The 24,525-nt window shown below is 38.5% G+C and overlaps 1 protein-coding gene across 3 annotated transcripts in view; it reads right to left on the reverse strand.

The window, feature by feature from the left end:
• Nucleotides 1-8,359: 8,359 nt before the first annotated feature.
• The window catches only part of GAS2 (growth arrest specific 2), a 101,475-nt gene continuing 85,309 nt past the window's right edge, over nt 8,360-24,525 (reverse strand). For all 3 annotated transcript variants that reach the window (XM_019615268.2, XM_010710708.3, XM_010710707.3), the window contains one exon: nt 8,360-8,919. In XM_019615268.2, the coding sequence (XP_019470813.1) occupies nt 8,701-8,919 (219 nt within the window). In that variant the 3' untranslated portion in view covers nt 8,360-8,700. The remainder of the gene's footprint in view (nt 8,920-24,525) is intronic.

Below are 24,525 nucleotides of genomic sequence, written 5' to 3' on the forward strand. Positions count from 1 at the left end.
TTTGAGAATTCTTTACGTACACTTTTGAGAAGTACACAAAAAAACAATATCTTCCTGCAGTCATACAATGGCTTATTATTAGAAGGGACCTCAAAGACCAGCCAGTTCCTGCCCCTGCCGTGGGCTGGTTGCCCCCCCATCAGCTCTGGCTGCCCGAGGCCCCATCCAATCTGGCCTTGAACACCCAGGAATGGGGCACTCAAAGCTCTCTGGGCAGCTGTGCCTCACTGCCCGAGGTCCTAACGTCTAACCTGAACCTCCCCTCTCTTATCTAGCTCTTACAATGCTGAAATGGTTTCCTTGGAGGAAGTTGCAGTGAAGCAACTTGGGTTGCAGATAGCTTTGGAGTTTTGTATTAGCTTAGGCTAACTAAAGAAAATGCAAGAAAACAGAAGTATGTGCTGTTACTTTCTGTAAGAAGAGAAAATTCTACCAGGATTTTGCAGGACTAGGAGTGCATTTTGAGCCCTGAATGCTGAGTAATAGAGATAAGATAGCTTGCTTGCCGCCCAATTCAATTGCCCAGTGTGAGAGGCAAAGTATTTTGTCAGATGTTGTCTCTGCTTAAGATTTTCCTGCACATGCAAGGTGTTCTTCCTTCTGGTTTCCTGTAGAGAACATATGTTCCTAGCTAACCTGGAAGGCCAGGTACCCAGAGGCTAGAAGTCACAGGATATAATCAAGTTAGTATTTGTTGGTAAGATTTACCATCATTGCCCATTGCAAATTATGCTCTTTGTAAGTGCCTTGAATTTTGGGGGATAGCATTTCTGTTTTGCATTTGTAGATTTTAAGGTTTTCTGCATGGCTCCTGCTGTAATATCAGAACCCTGAACTTAATTGAAAATCAATTCTAAGAATATTTTCTTTGTCATTTTACAGCATTAACTATGTTTTCCGATATCCGGCATTCCTGCCATCTAGTCTAGGGCTTTGCTAGGCCATCATTATGAGGATGCAAAGCAGACAATCAACAACAGGTTTCTCATGTACGTGCTTCTGCAGGATATGGTACTGCTGCCCACAAGATCCCTGAGGGAGGACCTATCACACAGGCTGGTTTTCCCACATCACTCTTTAAAAGTTGGATTTCTTAAAGCCTGGGCTTGCATTACTAGCATGTTTTTGTTGTTTGTTTGTTTGTTTTTTTATATGCACATAAAGTCTACATCAATTTCTGCCATAGCGATATGGAGCCTGCAGCTTTTTCTATCCACTTATTGAGTGTTAGAATAGAAACTGTCATTATTTCCACTGTAAGTATCCTATCTTATAGATGTCCATTTGATGAGAGGAGGTGAGAGATACGAAGGAATTATGAAACAGAGAAACTTCTTGGAAGTTCTTCTACCTGCCTGAGTTGTCTCTTCCTAGTTAGTTTTGTTCATAAGGACAGAATTAGGCCCAGACACTGGAAAAATCTAAAAACCAAATGCTTGTGGGGCTTATGGGAAAGGGAAATCATGGCTTTGAGTCTTCAGACATGCAAACTAGGTACATGTGATTAAGTATGTTTACCTAGATGTATGAATAGGAAATGAGAATTCTCTCATGTAACTACAGGAAAGACAGCATTCAGTAGCTAGAGGTAGATGGAAAGGTCTGGTTTTATATCATAGTAGCATTTACATACTGTTCCAGTCAATTCATGCAAACCAGAGTTCACAAAATGCTGTTGCCAAGACTTTCAGTTTGGCTTTTTCAAATACCTAGCTGTCTTTCTGCAAATGTGTTTTCTTCACAGGCTTCCTCTCGAGGTATTAAGAACACTTACTCTGTAGAGCAAAAGAAAAAGAAGCAGGAAGAAATAGAAAAAAGAATGGCAGCATCAGGTACTGGAGGAGAAGGAGGCCTGAGAGTAAGTTTAAAAATGAAACAGTGTAATCCAGTTATGTGAGGAACATCCTATTTTTTGTTGTTTCCCACAAGATGAAAATGAAAAATCCAAGAGGAAGAGAAATGGAAGCATGTGTCATTATCACACTGTGTGCTCAAGATTTCATTTCTGGGGCACACTGGGACAGGATGGATGGCAGAGAGCTTTGTTTTTCTACCAAAAACCCAAACGTACCACATTGGCATATGTCCTAATGAATTCTACTGCTGCTGTTACTACAAGTTTTGCAAAGTAAACTTTGAAGGCAAACTGGAAATTTAACAGAATTAGAAGCTCTCTGGGGCAGTAGATGTAACCAGTTCTTCAAACTCAGGCTTCATAAGCTTTCATCTCTTCCCCTTAGTGCTATACATGAGGGGATTCACATTAATAAAACTCTGGGCATGGAATTTTGTGTCTACTATCAGTGAGCACTGTGTCCATTACTTTCAGTGTATAGCCTATATTAGACTGGGGAGTTTATTATCTTTTTGCAACCTTCTGGTGTAGATATTTTTCTTACAAACCTGCGGTTCACTTTTGTTGTTTTTGTGTGTAGTGGCAGGTTGGATAAAGAAGCGTGACTTCTGGAGATGAGATTGATTTTTACTGCCAAGAACTTGCCAGTTTCTGCAGCGGAGTGGCACTTAACTCATCACGTGGCTTTTTGCTGTTTGCATACAAAGACTCAGCGGTACTTTGCCATCGGAGGAGGGCAGATGTGCAAACGTGTACTAAGAAAATGAACAACTCCAGCCTCTGAACGACTAGGTTTTGGCCAATTTTTGTTTGTGTGTGCATGTTTTGCTTCCCTATTAAGGGAACAAGAAGGGTTTTCTCACATAGAAGTGACCTTTACCTGTAAGTCTGCGTGTGTGTTACGTGGTCAACTGGTACATTTATGTCTGCGTATGTCCAACTTAGGCACAGTTCAGGTGCCCCTGCATATGCATCTCCCTTGGGTTTCCTAATTACTTTTGAACTACTTAAGGATTTAACGCCTTTTTTCTCTTAAAAAAAAAAAAACAAAAAACTAAAGCAGATCCATAGCAGGCCCTTAGAAACTGAAGCTGTTTTTGTGACACTACCTAAAAATATAAAATATCTTTATAAACCCTTTTTTTTTTTTTTGCATTTGCAGCAAGGAAGCTGTTTTATTGTGAGTCTGAGAGTTTTTTCTCCTTGCTTGTGTCTGTAAATTCCTTTAGAGTATGTATGTATAATGAACACTGGAACGTAAACACTAAATTTGAAATACTGTTGATGAATTGTTTTATTTTGAACGCAGAGGGCAGCACTGCACTTCAGAGAATTCTGAAAAACAAAGTTACAGACCTGCTCTTGGATGGTTCATTTGCTGAGATCTGTGCTCTCTGGGTGGGTTTGTTACAGTGCAATCACATTTGCCAAATGCTTGGAGCTCTGTTGCTTTTCTTTTGTATCTAGTGATGTCTGTAATCCCTTTTCCTAATGTAAAACCGCCTTTGATTATTTGGAGCTGCCTAACCTACGGTAGAGCCAAACTTCCACACCAGTGACCTCAAGCCACTGCTTTGATAGATGAGCAAAGCTTGTTGCAGCATGACCAACACGAAGAACCTAGCGCCTGCGTTCCATGGAGAGCATCACGTCTGCCTCAGTACATCACTGACCCCATTTTTGACCTAGTTGAGGCTGCAAAGGCTTTTTTTTTTTCCCCTTTCCTGAACTAAATGCTTATTTTGCTTCCCCGAGTGGTGTCTCACGCTGTCTTAGGAGTATGGTCGTGATCCAGTGAGTTCCTGGCTTAGCCTTAGTCATTAAGTTCAGAAAAGAGATCTTTCAATATTACTAAAGTAGCACCGGGGCTAAAAGCTTGTGTCCTTGGCAGCTGAAGACCTTTAGCTTCCTTTGATTGTTGGCACTTGTTCACATAACTGTATTTAAAAAAAAAATATATAATAAAATGTCTATGACCAATTAAGGATAATGAAAATACGTCAAAATGTCATCAAATATTAAATGTAGGTTTGAAATGGGAATTCCATCCAATATCTGTAGCAGTGATATTTAGGTGGTACTCAGCACTGAGCTTTGTCACGGGGGCTATTTCTAACCTGTCCATTAAAAAAAAAAAAGACAGTTCTTAAACTGGCTTCTGCACCATATTTAATTGTTTGGGTGACCCCTATCTGAACTCAGCCTGGGGAATTATTTGGGTGAATAGAAACACTTCTTGTTTTCATAAACTTTTTAGTAACATTAGTTTCAGTTCAGAATGAAAGTAAAACATATTGCAGATCAGAAGTGCACAAGTAATAGTTACCTGAAAAATACCATTAAGCAGTAAAGGTAGAAGCTACTTCTAGAAATAGGTACCTCCCTCTTTCTTATCACCATGTGGTTCACTAAGTAAATAACAAATATAGTAGGAATTTTGTCCTCGTTTCCCCTAGTCCTAACTGCTTACTTCACCTTAGAGAATAAATCTGCTGAAATCTATTCAGATTAGCTAGGTGGTTGACACTGTTTGCTTTACAGCAGTATAACTACCTCTTTTGTCTGCCTTCTGAAAGCAGGGCACTAGAAAAACTTCTGGCAGCCAAAGAGCAGTACTCCTACATTGCAATGAAAGGGCTGACTCCCAGCAATAGAACAATTGGTGCAGTCAGAGAGAGTGAAGCCATCTGCTACTGCATATTGTCAAAGTATAGCCGTGATGCCAGGCAGAGAGGGTTTGGGGCAGGACTTCCTGAGGTTTCGAAGGACACAGAAGCTGTGTCCCCCCCACAGGTAGGTAGCACCGTTGGGAGCTCTTAGAACCAGATGGCTTCAGCATTTGGCTTTAGCACAAAAACAGACTGAATCTGGGATGCAGCTCATCAGGCACAAGTGGTGCCAGCAGTAGGGCTAAAATAGAAGAACCTGTCCAGCACCATACATGTTTCTGGGATCTCACATATCTGCTTAACTTTACCATAGATTCCAAACAGGCTAAGAAGCAAAGCAATGAAAAAAAACACAGTTCTTCCTTCCTTGTCTGGTACTGTACATCAGTAGCCAGCAAGGCAGTAGGAAATGCAAGCCCCAAAGGAACCAAACCATCTGTAGGATGCTTCTGTAACACTGTGGTATGGCAAACCTACAAACATCTCCCTGATCTAAAATGAACACGTAATGAATTCAGCATTGGGCCTCATAAGAAGCTTGCTCTGCCTTCCCACACACATATATTCACACCTCTCTATTTTGCTCATCCCCACCAAACAGCCCTTGAGCTGGTTGCCATGGATTTTATATACCCTCCCTGAAATGTCAGTAAAAAAAAAAAAATAATAACAAAAACAACAAACCAAGGTGGTAATGCAAATAATTGTTGCTAAAATAAGGAAAGAGAAAAATTCTGTCCCCGTTCAATTATGTGGATCATAGAATTACTCAGGTTGGAAGGGACCTCAAGGATCAAGTCCAACTGCAGCCTAACCATAGTACCCTAACTCTAACAACCTTCTGCTAAATCATATCTCTGAGCTCCAGAATAATCTTGCTTGGAAACAAAACTGTGGGTAGTATGTGAGCATCGAGGTGACATAAGGTACCTCCTGTATTACCCAGTAACAGGTTTTATAATGAGCATTTCCAAAGTATTTCTGAATTACTTCCAGAATTGCAATGCTAATTTGGTATTGTACAACAACAGCTTTTAAAATCCATTTACACTGATTAACCATCTTGAGCCTTAGCACTGCTTGTTCACAGCTAACAGGTGCTCCCATATTGCCTTTTTTATGATCATGCTCAGTCCTTGAGAAGAGGCTCTGCTGCAGCTCATAGCAGCCTGGTTGTACATGGCTTCCAATATCCTCAGCATTCACTTTCAACTGAGTTATACAGAGATCAAGTAAGCCAAAAATCACTGTGAAGCACCCTTCCTCTCAGTTATCTTCCAGTGCTAGGAGAAGATTGCATCTTCTCATTTGATTGCATCACCTGGCTCTTCTACCAGGCAACTATTTCATGGTTTCAACAGGCCATTCCTCAGTCAGAGGATGAGATGGAAGTTGCAGATCCTTCCTGTTGATCCCCTGCTATTCGGTTCAGTCTTCTAAAAAATCTGGGCTAGATACCTTAATATCATACACTAGGAAAACAGAAACTGCTATATTAATCACAACACCTAACCAGTGAAACACATTTTCCTCTGCAAACACTTCCTACAAGAACACAGTTCAGTCCCCATCATTGTTAGCTAACAAGGGCACTGTTTGCTACAAGATTTTGGTAGTGCTTTGGCTTTGTAAATTGAGTTTCAGGCTCCTAACTACTCAGAGCAAACTGTGTCACAGTAAACTCTATAACTCCTACATTACCATAAGGTCTACTACAATAAGAAAAAGCCATTTCAATCACCAGATACACTTACCTTCTAAATGAGATATTCCCACCCTTGTTTGCATAACTGGTTAATTTACTGCAGCGGTTGGTTGGTTTTACTGCTGCTCCTACTTCAACTAGTCTTCTGCTCACCACATCCATCCCAGGTGCATCTAATGCAGTAAGCCCCCACCTCAGTAAGGTCAGGTGGTAATGGACAATGCTTTAAAAAGTCCTGTAAGATCTCCATGATCTCCCATTCTGTCACTGATTAAGTCCAGGTGTTAAGAACTGTTCTCATGTGAGTTTGAGAAGGCTGAGATTACAAAAGATTATTTTGATACCTAAAGTCCAATGAGATACATTAGTTCTTCTTTTTAATTATTATTTAAAATCTTGGTTTGGATTTACCAGGATTGTTTGTTGAAGCTTAATATTGAAATAAATCTAAATACACTTTTTTTGTGTGTATAACTACAGGCATCTGCTCTTAATCTACCAACATGTAAATATCTTCAAACATTTCAAAGAAAACAGTTATGTAAACTTAATCTTGGATGATGGAAACACAACAATTTATACTTGAATGAGTAGCCATCATTTCAAAAATAGACATCCAAAAACTTTCTCAAATTTTTCCTCTCTCTTAATTTGCAAACAAATTTCTCTGCATATATTAAGAACTTTTTTTTTTTCTCAGCTGTGCTTCCATGCTTTCTTTTTTTAACTAATTTTGCTTTCCCATTCCCATAAGGCCTATGTTTCCCACTCCTATTTAGACTAGGAGGGCTAAATTCTTTGCTTCTATGAAAATGTGCTCTTCCTATGGCCTTTCAAAGGTCTGAGTTTATATTTACTTTTCCTAGAAAATTGCTTAAAATGAAGGCTACAAAGGTTCTTTCTAAAGACATGCTTGGAGTTCCATACTGATGTTTAGTGTGCCTAGCAGTTGTGTGCTGTTTGTGTTCAGCAGGTATTTGTAGGCAGTAAGGTGGGTGGTTCTGCTAAGCATGGTAAAACATGCTGATTTCAGCAAGGCATCCAGCATGAAAGAGGAAGGTCTTGATCCTGTCTTGCTCTAGTCAGTAGAAATTTTGCCTTTAAAGAACACAGCAGCACATCCTTGTATGTATACATTGTATGCATTTGTATGTGTTCCGATTCAACTTATAAAGAAAAATACAAAGGAATACCAACTGACACTTTAAAAAGTGACTTCCAGAACACCTTGATCCTTTTTTTTCCTGCAAAGAAAAAATATTTATTTTTCAATAAAGTCCAGGTATTTTCTGTGCTATCTTGCATCATTCTCTGTTCCATTTCGTATGAGGTTAGTGAGAAGTTCTATGCTGTAGGCATCCGGTCAGTAGCAGCAAAGCACAGGAATACAGATTACAAATACCACAAATGTGTATTTTTAAAATGTTTATTTCATTTGTAATGAAATAAGTTCTGCTCAAATTTATAAGTCAGTGAAATAATCCTATAAAATGATTTTTTTGTAGGAAGTTATAAGGCACATAAATTACCAAATATAAACGAAGAAGAGAAGCCAAAATTATGAACTAAGCCCCAATACGCCTTTAGCTATTTTAGAGGTGTGTGAATGATTTACAAGAATGTGAATCACTCAACTGACAGGGTAATGAATATTTTATATTTGGCATGACCAGCAGAATTACAAATAAGGGGAAGGAAAAGCTCAGATTCAGCTTTTGAACCCCCCCCTTGGTCGTGCATCCTGCTCGTACTAGCCAGCACTACTGTCTGGGAGAGGAAGGGGCAACCTCTTGGCTTCCTCCTCTTTCTATATGGGGCAGCTTTGTCAGGAACAGGAAGGATCTACATGCACATCTAGCACTAAGCATTGTCTTTAGCTTTAAAGAGTACAAGGGTAGTGGGTCTTTCTTCTTGGGCTTTTTTTCTTAAGTAATCACTTTGGGAAGTTGTTTGGCATGCAGTGAGTCTATACTCTGTTGGTTAAAAAAAAAATCTTCCAACCCATAAAAAACAGTCAATTCCCATTTCAACAGGCATTACCAAATAATTCCCACCAATACTTCTTTCCACCTGCATAGATATATTTTTCAACTAGCCTAACAGTCAAGGATTCAATGTCATAATATTTTCATACAAATATCTTGTATTATGTATTTTCTTCCATTAACAGGATCCATTCCTTTATGTAACTCTGTGTATACATTCATGTATTAAAGAATAATAATTGGCTAAAAATATATGTCTATTTCTTATAGGACTGTAGTAATTAACCTAGCAGGGGTATTTTGCTATAAAAGATACAGTACTAGAAATAAATAGTTCTACAATTCAAAGATCTTCAAAATGGGCTGCCATTTCCAGTCTGTCTTAAGTTTTCTGAAGTCCTTTCAAAGCATGAACTAAATTTACTACACTTGTGAAAATAATTTGGACCTACGTATATAGAGTCCCAATCGCATGGGAAGCTTATTTCACTTAATCTCCTTCTTGGTTTTGTAATGGGCAGAAACAACCAGATAGTTGTCTGGATTCATGTCCCTGAGAGTTGGAGACTTGCTCTGGATTGGAGAGGTTTTCCCATCCGCTCGTGAGATCTGCAGCATTCGGCATGGGTCGTGCTTCAGTAAGTAACCTGCAAAAGTCTCCCATCCTCCCCCAACACGGACCATCACATGCTTGTTGTGCAGCATCTGAAATGACATAAGAAAGGAAAACAGGAGTCTTCAAGGCGAACCAGTCAGTGTAATTTTTCCTACTGGAAAAAGCTCCGCTTTTTCTATAGCCATAGACTTACGATAGTAGTCTGCTTTACAATAAAAGGATAGAGGAGGAAATAGTAGAACGTTTGCCGTTTAAATTTCAGAACTATGAGTAAGAAGAAATGGTAAGAAAGTGAAATAGTATCTTTAAATATTTTCCTGTTTGATGTAAACATGTCTACATGTTTTCCAAGTCATACAACACTGTGATCCTGTTTTTCATGCGTTTTGCATAAACGAAGCAGGTATGGAACAGGGGTGTTCCTCAGATGTGTTGGTGAAGATACCATTTTATAGGTCTAGAAGCTGGCTTATCTTTATAGGATAGATGCAAAGAATCATTCAGCCACAGCACAAGAAATTAAGGATCTACCTTGTAAAAACACCACCCTTGGACAACGTGCCTTTAACGCATTTCTGGCAATGGCATTTGGATTTATGGCTGTGATGAATGTGTGTGTTGTTCTGCATGCCCACAGCTCACTAGAGGGCATTTACACCATTTACAGTTCTGAGATTTATGCCACCCATTAACCTTTTGCAACAATCTAGATCGCTACGCACAGCATAAAATGACAAAGCAAAAAAATAAAACCAATAATCTCCCATTAAACAAAAATACATGATAGAAGGCAAAAATGTAACTCTTCAAAACAAAGCGTATGAATGCCCTACCTCAGCCCAAAAATACGCTTTTGACATGAATAAAACATTAACTTCAAGCCCTCATTTTGAATTTAAAACAGGATGATCAGCCTACAGCAGTGTGAGATTTGAGTCATGTCTTTAGTCATGAAGGAAGCAAATGTTTTTCACGTTAAATTGAAAAGTGCTGTTCAAATGCTGACAAAGCCTTGAGACAACGGTTTACAGAATTTTATCTAGCAGCTATCTCCTATTTGAATGCTTATAAACTATATTTGGAGAAATAACCTCCCCACCCCTCTCTCCCCCAAACTTCTGGAGTAAAAGCATTTTCTAAACAACTTCGGTCCACTACATTTGATACTGCAGTGGGACTGAGTGAGGTGCTGCTGGATTTCAGCTTCAGAGAGGGGTTCAGTTTCCAAAAGAAGACAGAATCTGGACTTTTGATTAAGAGTTAGGAACAGAAAGTTAGTAAAAAGTATATTTGGTTTAATTTCCCTTAAGGATTGCTGCACAGACAAATAAAACCTGCTGCTGGTTTGTTCTTTCCTGAATCTCAGCTTAAAGGTCCATCTTCTGTCTTACTCCTCTTTTTCAAAAATACTTTTATTACAGTAAGAAATTCCTTGAATGCTTGCCTGCTACAGAGACTGGATTTTTCTGCATCCTAAACAGTGGTTATTTCTGCTGTGCTATGCCACAGGTTCACCATTTTAGTCCTACAGCCATATTTTGCTTTCAGTTACACCAGCACAAATCCAGAAGAACTTTGAAGTTGCTCCAGATTCACAGAGACATAAATGAATTCTCTTACATATAAGTCATATATATGGATACATAAAACCACTTTCCCCTCTAACGCACTTCAGCAGAAGATAAAACTTTTGTCTGTGATTTTATCATCCGCATCATCCAGTTTTTCCATTACATGAGAGATCTGAGAAAGAAAAAGCTGCATAGCATAGTAATGCATTTTATTCATTGGTTATCAATGTCAAATTCATGACGCTCATGAATTTTTCCCACTGCTCCACAGCCAATTAAAACAGAGAAAATCCCTCCTGTTAAATCAAATCTAACACGTTTGTGGTTGCTGTGAACCTTCATTATCTGTGTTTTGTGTGAGGCAGGGCTGCCACTGAAGCTGTTCTCTATACAATCTATGTTTCAGCTGAAACACTGGAATCTTGTGAGAGGCAAACATCTAAGAAAACGTTACCACATAGCAGCATCACAGAGGAAGAAATTATGGATTGTTTTGCTATGCATTAGGGCTATGTCAAGAGATTATATCCACAACATTCAACAGAAGTTAGGTCAAAAAAAAAGCTGTCGTTACATAGGACTTTGGTTCCAAAGTGAAATATAGTTTAAACTGTTTTGCTTATCATATAAATGAGTTTAGAGAGCTTTGTGGCTTATTAAAGAGATATTAGGTAGTATGTAAAGACATTAAGCTCGTGTAAATTAGCATAGTTTTAGTGAAATGAAAAAAAAAATGCATTCTGCTTTACAGGAACTGAAAGTCTGGCCTGAGGTTGTTATTCTTCAGATTATATTACAATTTTCTTTAAGAATATTTCAGAGAGAAGAGGGTATCAGAGGAATTGCATGCGATGAACCCCAGCCAAGTCCTGCAAAAGCCAATGGAAAGAATCCTATTGGTTTAATGGAACCAGGACTGGGCTCTGCAAGCCAAACTCAGCAACCTAAAGCAAATCATGGTCTGGAGTCAGTCAGTGTGACTTTAGGCCAGCTTCAGAAATGATGTAGGCTACATACTGTGAGCATATGGATTGAAAAATCCAAAGGCGTTCGGCAAAATAATGCAACTCATCACACCTGTGGCTCCACAAAGAGAAATTTGCACTGCTGAGGTCAGAGGTTATTGAGATTGGGAAAGGTAAGAATTGGATGCATTTCAATAAAATTTTACTGAATACGAGCCACTGAGATGCATTGTCACCTGTAGCTGTAGCTCTCACTTCTTGTATCCTAGCATTTAGGGGGGCTTTTTTTCAGAGTTATTCAGAACTACATAATTAAACAGGCTTCTAAATATATATTCACAATGACTTCAGAGGCATTGCAGACCAGAAACAAGAAGATCCCAGTGTTGGTAGGGTTTAGTCACACTGCTTTGTGAACCCAGCAAGCTAGAACATCTCACCACCACCACCTGGCAGGCTTTGAGCCCAGTGGTGAGCCCCAGAGTCACACTGCACACCTTTACCACACACTCAGATTCCAACATTTTTTGCTGCAAATGCTGCTGATGCTATTTAGGAAGCATTTTGCTGCTTCTTGTCTGTACCACTGATATAGTGATCTCTCCTCTCTAGCCAAAAAGTGACTTTCTTAGATCTCTTATATCAATGCTTCTAAACATATTTGAATGAGGAAATGAATTTTCAGAAATTTGCAGGTGTGTTTGCCTAATTCCCCAAGGATTCAGTGACATGAAAATGCCATCAAGAAGGTGTAACAGTCTCCTAATAAATCACTGCAAGATGCATAATTACAGACATTAAAAGTACATCGTTAGCAGAGATTATGAAACCTAATCTCTAGAGCTCATCATAAACTTTAGAGCAAAATCATGCAATGCCATCAGATTTAAAAGCTAGTTAGGTTAGATTTAGATACATTTCTATTTTTAAAAGTTTCCAGCCATTGCAACATCCATTTTGTATCAGATGTTGCTGCTACTGCCTACCTAGAGTTCACTGGTGTGGACAAAAGGGGTCATGGGAGCAGCTCCCAAGAGAATGTGGAAGGAAAAGAGCTCCCTGCAGCTGTTATTATCATTATCCTTTTGTCATTGGACTTGTGTGTATGAATGCCTTCTCAGAGAAAAGGGTGAGTCTGACAGAACATAAGGCTGATTTTAGATGCTTGAGAACCCACTTGTGTGCCTGAGCGCACGTCTAAGGAGTCTGAGACCTCAACTCTGCAAATCTGGAAAAGCGCAAATTGTGGAGCCAATTCCAGGTATTAATTAATCAGTCATCTGCACCAAAGTAACCTCAGAGCGTATCAACATGCATTTTGGCAGACAAATTTATCTTAGTCCCTTACAACCTGAATTATCCTATGATCAGATTATATAAAGAAATATGTCCCTACCTGAAAAACATGGAGAATACACCCCCCACCCCTTGTTTTGTCTTGTTTTGTGGCTTCCCTCATTATGTCACCTCTTATCCAGTCCCCTCTTACTACAGGATTATAAAAAGCTATTTTAGATGATTCCTATTACTTTTAAAAGTTTGAAATGATGTGACATCTCTTGCGCCAGTAATTAGATACGGTTTTGTTTAGGGACCACCTCTGAGTTTTTGTTGTAGTTCTAAAACCCCAGTAAGTCAGCTCACGCTTCCCCTCTCCACAGACATGGTAGCGACATGGAAAATAGCTTGCTTGCATTTCTTTCTCATTTTCAGGGATTTGTACATGTTAAATCACATGAAATGAAACTCCCTTAGATGGAAAAAAGATTTAAAAAAGAAAAAACTCAACTTGAAATAAAGATGTCAAGCACTGATGGTAATTGCTTGTCATAATATTTCTAGCTACGCTACAGCTGGGTTTTAAAAACAACTTCTTATGACAACACTCCTTATGAGTTATAAAATAAACTGATTTTCATGTTATCAAATACTCTAAGGGGTATCCACTCTATTTAGTGAAACCATTTCTTACACTATGTTGTATAGACAAAGACTGCAATAGGATGATATTTTAGAAATGATTTATAAGCTTCATTAGTTCACATCTATGTTTTTTTAAACAAATCAACTTCAAACATTTCTGATTTTGTAATAAATATTTCTGGTGGAAAATAAGCCAGAATAAAGGCGTTCTTCAAAATCCCTCAATCTCCATTTCGGGGCAAAATAACCTTTATTGTTTTATGCCTGGTGATATTTCTCACTGAGCAAGGAGCTCAGTTTTCACGTAGAACCTAATAAAGCTCCCAGCCACTTCAGCAACACCACCATACTTGTCTGTGTCGACTGACTGACATAAGGGGGCAGGGAACAAAAAAAGTATTGACTTAAATAGGTGATACAAAAATTGCATCAGCGTAGTTCCAGCTGGAATGATTTCCAGTGGCAACTGATACACTGAATCCTGATAGACTTTCCAGGAAAAGCAGCCACAGAGGCTCACACCAGTAGAGCTTCTAAGGCTCCTACTGTAATTTCATTACAGTAAATATAGACCAAGCCTTACAGTAGATGCAGATCAGAAAAGGCTCCTGTAATCCACTGAGTTATTTTTACAAAGTCTGCTTCAGATCTGAAGATTGAGCAGAGGAGTTTGTCTAAGCAAATAGTAAAAGCATGTGTAAATACTCAATAGGCAACTTAAACCTGTTGCATGAAACAGAATATGCAGAAGAAAGTATCTGCTTTCTGTTTTTCAAAATTTGGCTGTATCATCAGTCAAAACTAACCAGAGAGGGCTACTGACCTCTCTCTCTCTGAAGACAGGACTTCCACTCAGGACACCAGCTACAGGCCAGACAGTCATTTTAGGCTTATCTTTACCTCTTTAGAGTTCACAGTCTATTAAATGAAGCTTTCTGCAAAGCCAAGATGAGTAGTAATTTCCATACGTTCTCCTAGCCAAGTGTTAATATATTAGAGTGTTAAAGATAGAAGAAGGAATGTTAGTGGTGCAATAGATTATGCATATAAGAACATCTACCTTTCACTGTATATATGCCAGCATCCTTGACCTGATGCCCAAGTATGTAATAATCACATAGTAAAAAAGAATAAAGATGTAGGGCACAGTGATGTATTTTGGTACCATTTGCCACAGTTAATTCTAAACTGCTTCAGATAAACGTAACAGTTTATTAATTAATAACGATTTATTCTTCAGCAGTGAGTGAGATGAGTATTAATTATCAGTCACAGACAGAGTTGTACTTTTAAAGAAGACTTAGACTTTAAAATAAGGCCATTTATATTCAAGAAAAATGATTTACATTCCTATTTCTCAAAATGATTCTTCCAGCTTAGGCCTTTGCCAGTTTGACTGAGGAAGTGTTAGAAGCCAGAGTTGAATCAATTCTTTTCAATACTGTGTATTAAAGGGGGCAATTACAAGTATTACATTTTTAACTGTCTTGTTTATGTTTCCTCCCTTGCTCATGGAGTTTTCTGTGATAAATGAAGTTGTCTTAAGATTGTGCCACCTCTACATGACAATGAAAGTGGAAAAGGGAAAGGTGTTGAAAACTGATGCCACAGCCAGAAGGCTCACCAACAATACTTAGAGCACAATGCTTGCAGTCTGCACAGTACTAAGCATTGATATTAAAATGATCCTTGTGCTATATGTAAGTAAACTCCTGGCCTCCTAGCAGATTAACTACCATACGCACCTAAAGGTCTCAAGGGAAGCATAATAAAGTCTAATAAAACTGAATAAAACCAGTTACGCAATGTTTTCATTAAGTGACCGATCCCGTTCCTACTGAAGGCAATAGGAATTTATCCAGTTCTTCAAGATGTAATTCAGGCCATGTTTTTCTGAAATCTAAACCTGACTCTTTTGCTAAAATAAGTTACTTTTTTTCCTTTTTCTCTTCTGAAAAAGCATTAAGGATAAGGCATTTAAAAAATTCCACGATGTCCTCTGTTAATTACATCCACTCCTTACAAAGCAGCCCTGTCACTCCCCTGTTCATCTCACAGATGTCTGTATGAAAAGATGCATGATAACATCAACTGTTTTACTTCACTAAATCACAGTGGTGAGATTTCTCTTCTTTGAGAATCCAAAGTAGATTGCTTTCAACTAACTCAACCACAGTTTATTGACAGTCATTTCACTTCTATGATGATTCCTCTTTTTTCTAGACTGAAGACTGATGTTATTGCCCAGTCATCAACAGTTCATTTGGCATTCCGCTGCCAAAACAAAACAAAAAAACCCACCTTCCTTTCCATAAAAAAAAAGAAAAAAAAATTAAAAAAACCAACAACCAACAAGCACACGAAAAGCTGACCTGAAATGAGAACATCTTTGCCTCTTGGGACTCCTCTTTCTTGCCATCCCCCACCTCTCCCCCTCAGGAGGAGCTAAATGCTGCTCCTTTCTCACTGTTTATGTAGGAGTCAAATCCTTCCTGCCAAGCACCACCCCAATATGAAATTAAAAGATCATTTACATTTAGTCACAGCACAGCAAACAATTACAATTTGGTTAGAAACCCAATACTAACTGAAAAGATTTAATAACATATATGTTCCTAGAGCTTTCTACTAGTAGGGATACACACGTGGGAAAGTTCAGAAGCTTCTTCTTTACAAGCTGATCTGTAATAAACTGGAGAGTTTATAAAGGCCTGAAAGAAAGTAGGAAAAATAATTGAGTGCAGGGATTAGGGTGAGGACGGAATTAATAGGACGTTATGTGACTAAATCCTTATGCAACTTGAAAGAAATAGCAAACAATGGCTATGACATCCATTTACAACAGTCCCACAATGGCATGCTTGTGTCGAGCATGACGTGCCAGAGTTTTTCATTTGATGTTTCAGCCAAAGATCATGCTAAAAAAGCATGCAGACTCTCACAATTGGTGAGAGCAATTGCTGAAAGCAATGCTTCTGTAAAACTAGGTCTAACAGCACACCTGGGTAACAACAAAGATCAGCAATTGTGGATTTATCAGTGGCACAAACAGCAGCCTAGTGACAGAATGGGAAGGCCACACACAGGGAGTCCCAGGCTGTGGGGATTGTTGAGCTGATAACAGATAGGTGACTCAGAAGCAGCCACTGAAACTATGTAGACAGCATTAATTAAGAGCTTTCCCTTTCAGGAAGAAGAAAAGTTATTTTTGACAGGCATTAAGCAAGCAAGCACAAGTCAAGGAGCACAATGAAAACTGTACTAATGTGAGAGAGGCTATTATAAGATGGAGAGGGAAATCTCAAATCAGTTATATCAATAACTGAATGACAATTCAATGACTCATAGAATAAGCTGAAAGAGTGACTTACAGCACTGTACCATTAATTATGGGATCTGGCACAGAGAAGATTTTTCACTAACATGCAGTCATTTGAAGAAGCAGTAGAAACTGCAGAACAAGATCAAAAGAACTGCACATAATAGCTGGCATCAGGACCTGACGTACATACACAGAAATATACATGGAAGTTGATGTGACTAGGGTGGGGTAAGAAAGAAAAAAGATCCATTTGCATGGTGAAATGCATGGAAGGATTTCATTAGGCCTAAGATTGATTCTAGAAGAGGTTCATTGTTGACACAGTAAAGTATTCCATGTCATTATACCACAAAATAATATTTGAACCCACGAAATTGCATTTCCCCTTCTGCAAAAAGAAACAGTTGAGTAAGGAAACTGGAATTTTTCCATTTTTGTTGGGGAAATGCAGCCCCCTACCCCTGCTTGTTCTTGCCAAATGGTTAAGTCAATATGTTTGGTATAATGGCACAAAACACTAGTGCATGTGGATGGAATCTAATGAAGAAAATTGCCTGTTCCACTTTTTCAGCTCCGGATTGAACACATACATAGGAAGCCAGCCTTATTTAAAAAGCCCTAGGCTGTAACAGAACAGGAGTTTAGCCAGCTTGCATACACCTGAAAAAGCCAGGAATTGGCTTAAAGGTCGAAACAAGCTGAAATCCAATCTTTATACATATACTGACACAAGTAATGTGAGGATTTGGACATTTGGGATTGTCACTCTTGATTAAATTATGCCTTGTCTTACTTTTAGTTTCTGTCTGACACGATCTCACAGAACTTGGGAATAATATGCACGTAGTATCTAATGAACACCAGACCTTAGCTGCTGTTCAAAAAAGAATCCTGCGTAGGCAAGAGTTGTGTGTGTGAGAAATGACTCAGATGCAAAAATAAGTAAACACACTTGTTTATTCATTAAGAGACAAGTGAGTTTCTGACAATTGGAGGCTTTTATTTCTTGGACAAGGAGGAATAATGTCATGGAAAATTAATTAAATGCAGTAGTCATGCTTAGAAGGGCACTTGGAGCTGAAGAGATCGTATAAATCCAAGGCACTGCAGCTGGTTGACTTTGGGGGCAACAAGAGAAATATTTTCCTTTTGTTTCCCCTCCAAATATGGAGCCAGCTTCAGAGTAGATCTGTTGAATTGGGAGCCAGCCTCAAAGTAGATCTATTTCCTATCAACTGAAATATGGGACACTGAAAAGAATCCTAATTATTTCTAGCTAAAGCATTGACTCCTATCAATTGTATTATGGAACACGTAGGAGAAGAGTTGATGTGGCAAATGTTAAATATGGAAAAAGAAATCAAGCAGAGTTTATGAGGTCAGGTGAAAAAAGTGTGCACTGGAAAATACTGCCTCTGGATGGAGATATGGAAAACCAAACGTACTAAGATCAAATAATGGGGGAATGGAAGACAGTCTTTCAGAAAAAAAAAAACAAAACAAACCCTTACATTTCAAAAGCGTAAGCATGAAGCTGCTTAAATAAGTCAATGAATGAATGATTAAAAACAAGAAATTGTCTTTAGTCTTACCTTTGAATTAAAAAAGAAAAAAGAATCAGTGAATCTAGGATTTCACCACGCAACTGCGTGTGGGTTGCATGTGAACACACTTGTGTTATAGCACTGCAGAAGTACATGAAAATGTTCTTTTAAACCCTCTAGCACCATCTGTTTTCTAGCTATTCAAGACTCATTCTGTCTCTCCTAATTTCTAAATAACAGCCTCCAAAATAACAAAAGCCAAGTAAAAAAATTAATTTCCTGCAACCTAATAACAAATCCACCTTCTGCAGAATTCTTCCCTATTCCTGTCCATGGAAATGGAGTGCATATGGTAAGTGATGCAAACGTGTTAAACTTTGATTAAAATTATCACATGCATTCCACTGCAGCAAGCTTTACATTACCCTAACTCTGCTTGTAATGTTTGACATTTCCAATTGCTCCAAACAGCTACAAATGTATGCAAAATTGATGCAGAAGCTGAATGCTTGATTTGATTCCTTCCTTGGGCAGCCTTATCCTCAGGATACCAGCACAGTAGATCCAGCCATTACTTTCCTATTGTTGTGATCTTTCTAATACTTGTTATGAAAGTGACAGTAAGCTTTATTTTTTTTTCCCCCCAAACCTTTGTTTTTCTCGGTGGACAAGACAGGTACAACTGTCAGAGGACCACTCTTACCTCTACAGACAGCAAACCAAGAGGAAGCTTTCAGAAGCAATATGGCAGGAGGAGCATGCACTAGTACTGAATAACACCCAACTGGGAGGTGGTTTCCACATGCTTGCAGGAAACAGACAGAAGGGAACATTTGTTTTAAGTCATTTACCTCACTTAGAGCATGAAAACTGGGCGTGCTGTAAGTGACTGGAAACTCGTTCAGCAGAAAAACATTTCATAAAATCATAGAATGACTTGGGTTGGAAGGGATCTCAAGGATCATCAAGCTCCAACCACTCTGCCACAGGCAGGGCTGCAAACCTCCACATTTAATACTGGACCAGACTGCGTAGGACCTCATCCAATCTTCCACACCTCCAGGGACAGGGCATCCCCTCCTGTTTGTAGGCTCCCTTTAGGTACTGAAAGGCTGCAATGAGGTCACCCCACAGCCTTCTCTTCTCCAGGCTGAACAAGCCCAGCTCCCTCAGCCTTACTTCATAGGGGAGGTGCTCCAGTCCCCTGGTCATCTTTGTGGCTCTCCTCTGGACCCTCTCCAACAGCTCTCTGTCTTTCTTGTACTGGGGATTCCAGACCTGGACACAGTACTGCAGATGGGGCCTCACAAGAGCAGAGTAGAGAAGGACAATCACCTCTCTGTCCCTGCTGGCCACCCCTCTGCTGATAGAGCCCAGGATGCCATTTGTTTTCCGAGCAGCAAGAGCACACTGCTGGCTCACGTTAAGTTTTTCATCTACCAGGACCTCCAGATCCTTCTCTGCAGGGTTACTCTCCTTCCAGTCTGTACATATGCATGGGCATACACACTCCGGCCCAAGTCCAAAACCTTGCACTTTGCTGTGTTGAATCTCATTATATTCACCTAGGCCCACCTTTTGAGTCTATTGAGGTCCCTCTATCACTTCCTTCCATTGAGTCATTTCAGTTAAAAAAAAAAAGTACTTAACAATATTTTGAACTGAAATAAAGATTTCAGTATCTGTAGTTATATTTTTCCTGTCACACAGAGATACTGACAAAGTTCATAAACACAACCTGCTCAAAGCCAGAAGGTAAAATCTGTTTCCTTACCTCAAACAACGTGAGTTTGATTTGCATTTCACATAGACCTCAATTTGTTAGGGAGAGCTTTAAACCAACAACATCTAGAGACAGTCCACGCAGCTTCCCATAACTCTGCTCTCCTAATTCCCTCTATTTGCATGTCTGGATTTTCCTCCAGTTGAAACCATATGGTGTTGAGAAATAATATGCCCATCTTTCACCTCCTATTTAAATCAAAACACTGGCAGTCTCCTTAGGGGCAAAAATTATGATCCATAACTTTAAAATTATGCTTAAGGTTACTAAGTAACTTTCAAAATTAATTTCAATTGAGATAAGTATGGCAATGTCCTCAAGGTGACTGTTCATATTTCAATTTAATGTGTTAAGCCTAAAGTCATAACATTTTTGGAAGAAAAATCCAAACCACAAACCCCAGTGTTAAAATGAAATCCCAATAACTGGTGCTTTTAAACATCTCTTCTTGGTGACTTCCTGAGCTTCTACAGACCTTGCATGCAGCGGGTCATGGGGAGCATGGATCAAGGATTCAGTATGACTTGCCCTTATTCAGGTTTGTATAGCTGACCTTCTCCATGACCTTGAGAAATTAAGCCCAGGAACATATGGATTTCTCTCTTACTGCACATCCATTTACTTTGTCTAATCTGGTCATCTGAAAAGTTAAGTAGACTCAGCTTTTAATATGATTTTTTTTTTTTTTTAAAATACAATGCCTAGCAATTTTTACAGTAGCTAACATGACAGACCAGGTTTTGATTAGATCCTGCAGACTCCACTACAGGATAAAACGAGAACACAATGTTAGTTTTTGTTTTTTTTTTTTACACTTAGCTCTGATCCTAACCATCTTACATTCTTCCCTTTTTCAATGGAAGAGCTACTCTGCATAGCTGTGAATCCCATGCAATAAATATAACATTACTTAAAAAAGAAAATTTTGCAGGCTGGCATAGCAAAAAGCCATGCACAAGGTGAAGTCGCTTGCATGACAGTGTCTTACTCATCCACAATATTTAAAGCCTAGTCGGCAACAGAAAAGTACAATTGCATCAGCTACCACTCAAAGAAAAGGATGATGACTAAGTATGAGATTATGTTCATCTGCCCATTAGTGAGTCTCTCAAAGGCATCACTCTTATGTATTTCTGAAGAATAAATAAAAAATGAGATGCCTCCAGCCATCACGATGCAGTTCAGCTGTTTAGCATGGCCTATTAAAAAAAGCAAGCACACAGCACACCCACGCATTAGGTTTGCAGTTACAGAGAAATTCACAAGGAGGCAGACAAACACCATCATCATTTAACAGCAGGAGAGAAAAGAACAGAAAAGGATGTTCAGGACGAGTGAAGATCTTACAAAGGATAGTTAGAACTGTTCAATTTGTTTGTACAATGAAAACCACAGGAAACTAAAAGTTTCCATACATCTTAAAGGATTAAAATAAACAGACTGACATATTTTATGTTAGCAAACTGCTATTTGCAAAGAACTCAAAAATGTTAGACACTGTATCTGCAATTGTATCTGCTGCTGCCTCTAGAGCATCTCTGTATTACATCCAGTCTGTACTCTATGGGTATGATCTTGCCTTTGATATTTACATAGGAAGTTATTATATCACTTCCTTGTAAAGCAGCAATAAAGCTCAAAAAAAGCAATCAAAATAATAATTAAAAAACACAGTTTCTACATAAATTAAGCCCCTGTCTCACCATGACTGTTACTTATAGTAAATAATCTTCCTCCTCAAAACAACAAAACACAATGCTTTGCAAATACGATGTTTTAATGAAATTTAATGAAAGTGAGAAGTCTAAAACTGGGGAAGCCCCAGCTACTGGCCTGGCTAGATCATGTGTCAACAAACAGAAATGATTCAAGAAAAGCTGTAATATGCCTATAACCCATTTATTCCCGTGCCAAAGAACTAATGTTCGTTTGAAAAGCTTTTAAGAGCAATACAATGTCACACAGAAATAAAGCCATTTGTCCTTGGTTGCTTAGCAATCCTAAAATAGAGATGTAAAGAAATTCATGCGGCCATTATTCGAACTAATTCAAAAGGTTACGTATAATTTTCTAGTCCTATAATTAAATACACTTAACAATATGGTCTGTTAGGAGGAAACTATTCCTTTATATTCCACTTTCTGAAAAAGACTCATTAAAATATAGCTACGCTGAGGATGTTCCTTTCAAATTCTCTTCTTAATGGCAACAAGAATGAGTAAACACAACCAAGGTACATTTATTATGTTTAAGAGTAGGTCACATTTCAATCATTTAAACTATCCATTCTGCCTCCGTATTTCCTCTACAGGATATTTTTCCCTTCACTTTCCACTTTAGGAAAAGCTGTTCTCTGCATTAGGAGGAAAAATTGAAAGTTTCCAAAGAAAGGAACGAGTTCAGAAATGCAGAAGGGTGCAAGCCTTCCTTCTACGAGTGCCACTGGCACTCCAGCATTCTAAAAGGACAAGGAGAAGAAAAGAGTGATCTGTTCTTGCCCAGCCTTCTCTCACCCTTGGGCCAGAATATTCCTCCTACAGATGCAATATCATTTTATCACCAGTGCAGTAGGGACAATTGCATAACATTTACACTGAAGTGTAAGACTATGTCAGACTTGCAGAGCAGTTGGCACGCAAGCTAAGCTCTCACTGCAAAAGTAACTTGCTTCATCTGAGCAAAAATCTTAGTGGCATAATCTATCTCTAGAGAGATATAAATAATACCCAATATATGGAAATAGATCCTCTGTTCTGACTCTCTTCCAAAAAGTTCTGGATTCTGAAAAGAAAGCTCGATCTCTGATCGCTTCCCCCCATAGTGTTGCATAGCAGGAGCTGTGATCCCATCTCCTCCTACTCACACACTCTCTCATGGGAACATTTCCACCATCTCCTTCCTGTGGTGAGTTGCAGGAGAGAACCACATCACATTAAGCACCTTATATTGACTAATTATCATAAGGAACTTTGCGTTCTCTGGACTCCTGACTGATAGCATTCCTGCCTCATCCAGTGTGTGCCACTCATATAAAGAGAAGTACAAGGACAGAAGAAAAACTAGTGGACAGAACACTTAAAAATAGAAATAGACTTTTTCTTTAAATTTCTCAAGTTCTGTCTCTTCAGCTCCCTTTCTCTTTTGAAAACATGCCCTCCAAAATTCATCAACCCTATAGACAGAGCATGGTAAGTAAAAAGAAAATATGCTGACCAATATTTAAGACTAAAGGTCATAATTGGAAGACTTCTTTTCTTCATCGTGTTGCTAGAGATCAGATGTATTTAACATCTATATTTAATTATACCAAATGTAACTGTAATCTACACTCATTTTAACAATTACTTATAATTCAAGTCCAAATTTAGATGCATTTTTACACATGCAACAATTGTCATTGAAAAATGCATCACTTGTAATTTTTCCATCCTTTTCACACTTTCTCCTCAACAAAGAGTCTCTAATCCATAATTTACATCCACAACTCATTCTAATATCAGTTCATGAAAACTGACCCTTATCTCTTGGTATCTCATCAAATTCCAGCTCAGTTTCCTTCCAGATTACAATAGGCCTTAACTTACATGGCAGTCTAAATGCAAACGTTTTCTAGCTTTATATAAGTTGGAATTAAAAAACCCAAGCTGAGACCTAAGCACACCACCAACTCTATTCCACAGTATAGCTGCTTACACTGACCTACTACTGGAAGAGTCACAACTATAGATTTTATAGGCAAATTGTCACAGAAAAAAAAAGAATATTTCAGTTATTAGCATTTATAACTGAAAGAGGGCTTCTGATAGTATCATCTGTGAGCTGATTGATATTGAGATAACATTCCTGCAGTCACCACTGACTGATTTTATTGGAATGAGTTGCCAGGATTGTCTGGGACTCTTCAGAAAACGAAGGTACTGGTAGTTCAATTTACTGGTTGGCTACCTACAGAGTACCTCACATTCCTTCTGCTTTATGATTTTTAATTATGCTGGAAATTTCAGTCTATATGTTTTTAGATAAGATCCAACAGACAAAAAAAAGACACAGATGTCTAAAGATTTATTTTCCTGTTTTATATATGAAGAGTTGAGGGCAACACAAAATTATAAAACTAGTCACAGATGTGCCAAATCACAACGCAGACATGTGGAAACTGCTTCCTACCTCCATTCTCTGTTTTTTAAATCAATGGAGCTGCATGAACAACCAAGAGAATTACATTTGGAAATATCTAGAGGCAGATTATTTTATCAGATCTTGTTTGAATTTAAACTGGAGATTATTTTTTTTTTTTAAATGAACTATCCTGAAACAGGCTTGTTTATCTTTATGGGCTTAATTAAAACACATTCTAATTTACACTGCAGTAAACTAAGGGAGAACTAGGGTAGCGTAATTTTGAAAATGTTTATATTTAGGATTAATTTCCTTTAAGTAGTACAAAGCATCCTTTCAAAGTTTTCCAAGTGATGTCATTGTGAGTCTTTGGGGTATGATGTTACAATGTTGGAATGAAATTGCGTCTGTTCAGATCTATGAAATCAACATTGTAAGTAGTGGTCCAAAGCTATACTAATGTGTAAA

The sequence above is a fragment of the Meleagris gallopavo genome, chromosome 5 (genome assembly GCF_000146605.3).
Source record: "Meleagris gallopavo isolate NT-WF06-2002-E0010 breed Aviagen turkey brand Nicholas breeding stock chromosome 5, Turkey_5.1, whole genome shotgun sequence".
Lineage (NCBI taxonomy): Eukaryota > Metazoa > Chordata > Aves > Galliformes > Phasianidae > Meleagris > Meleagris gallopavo.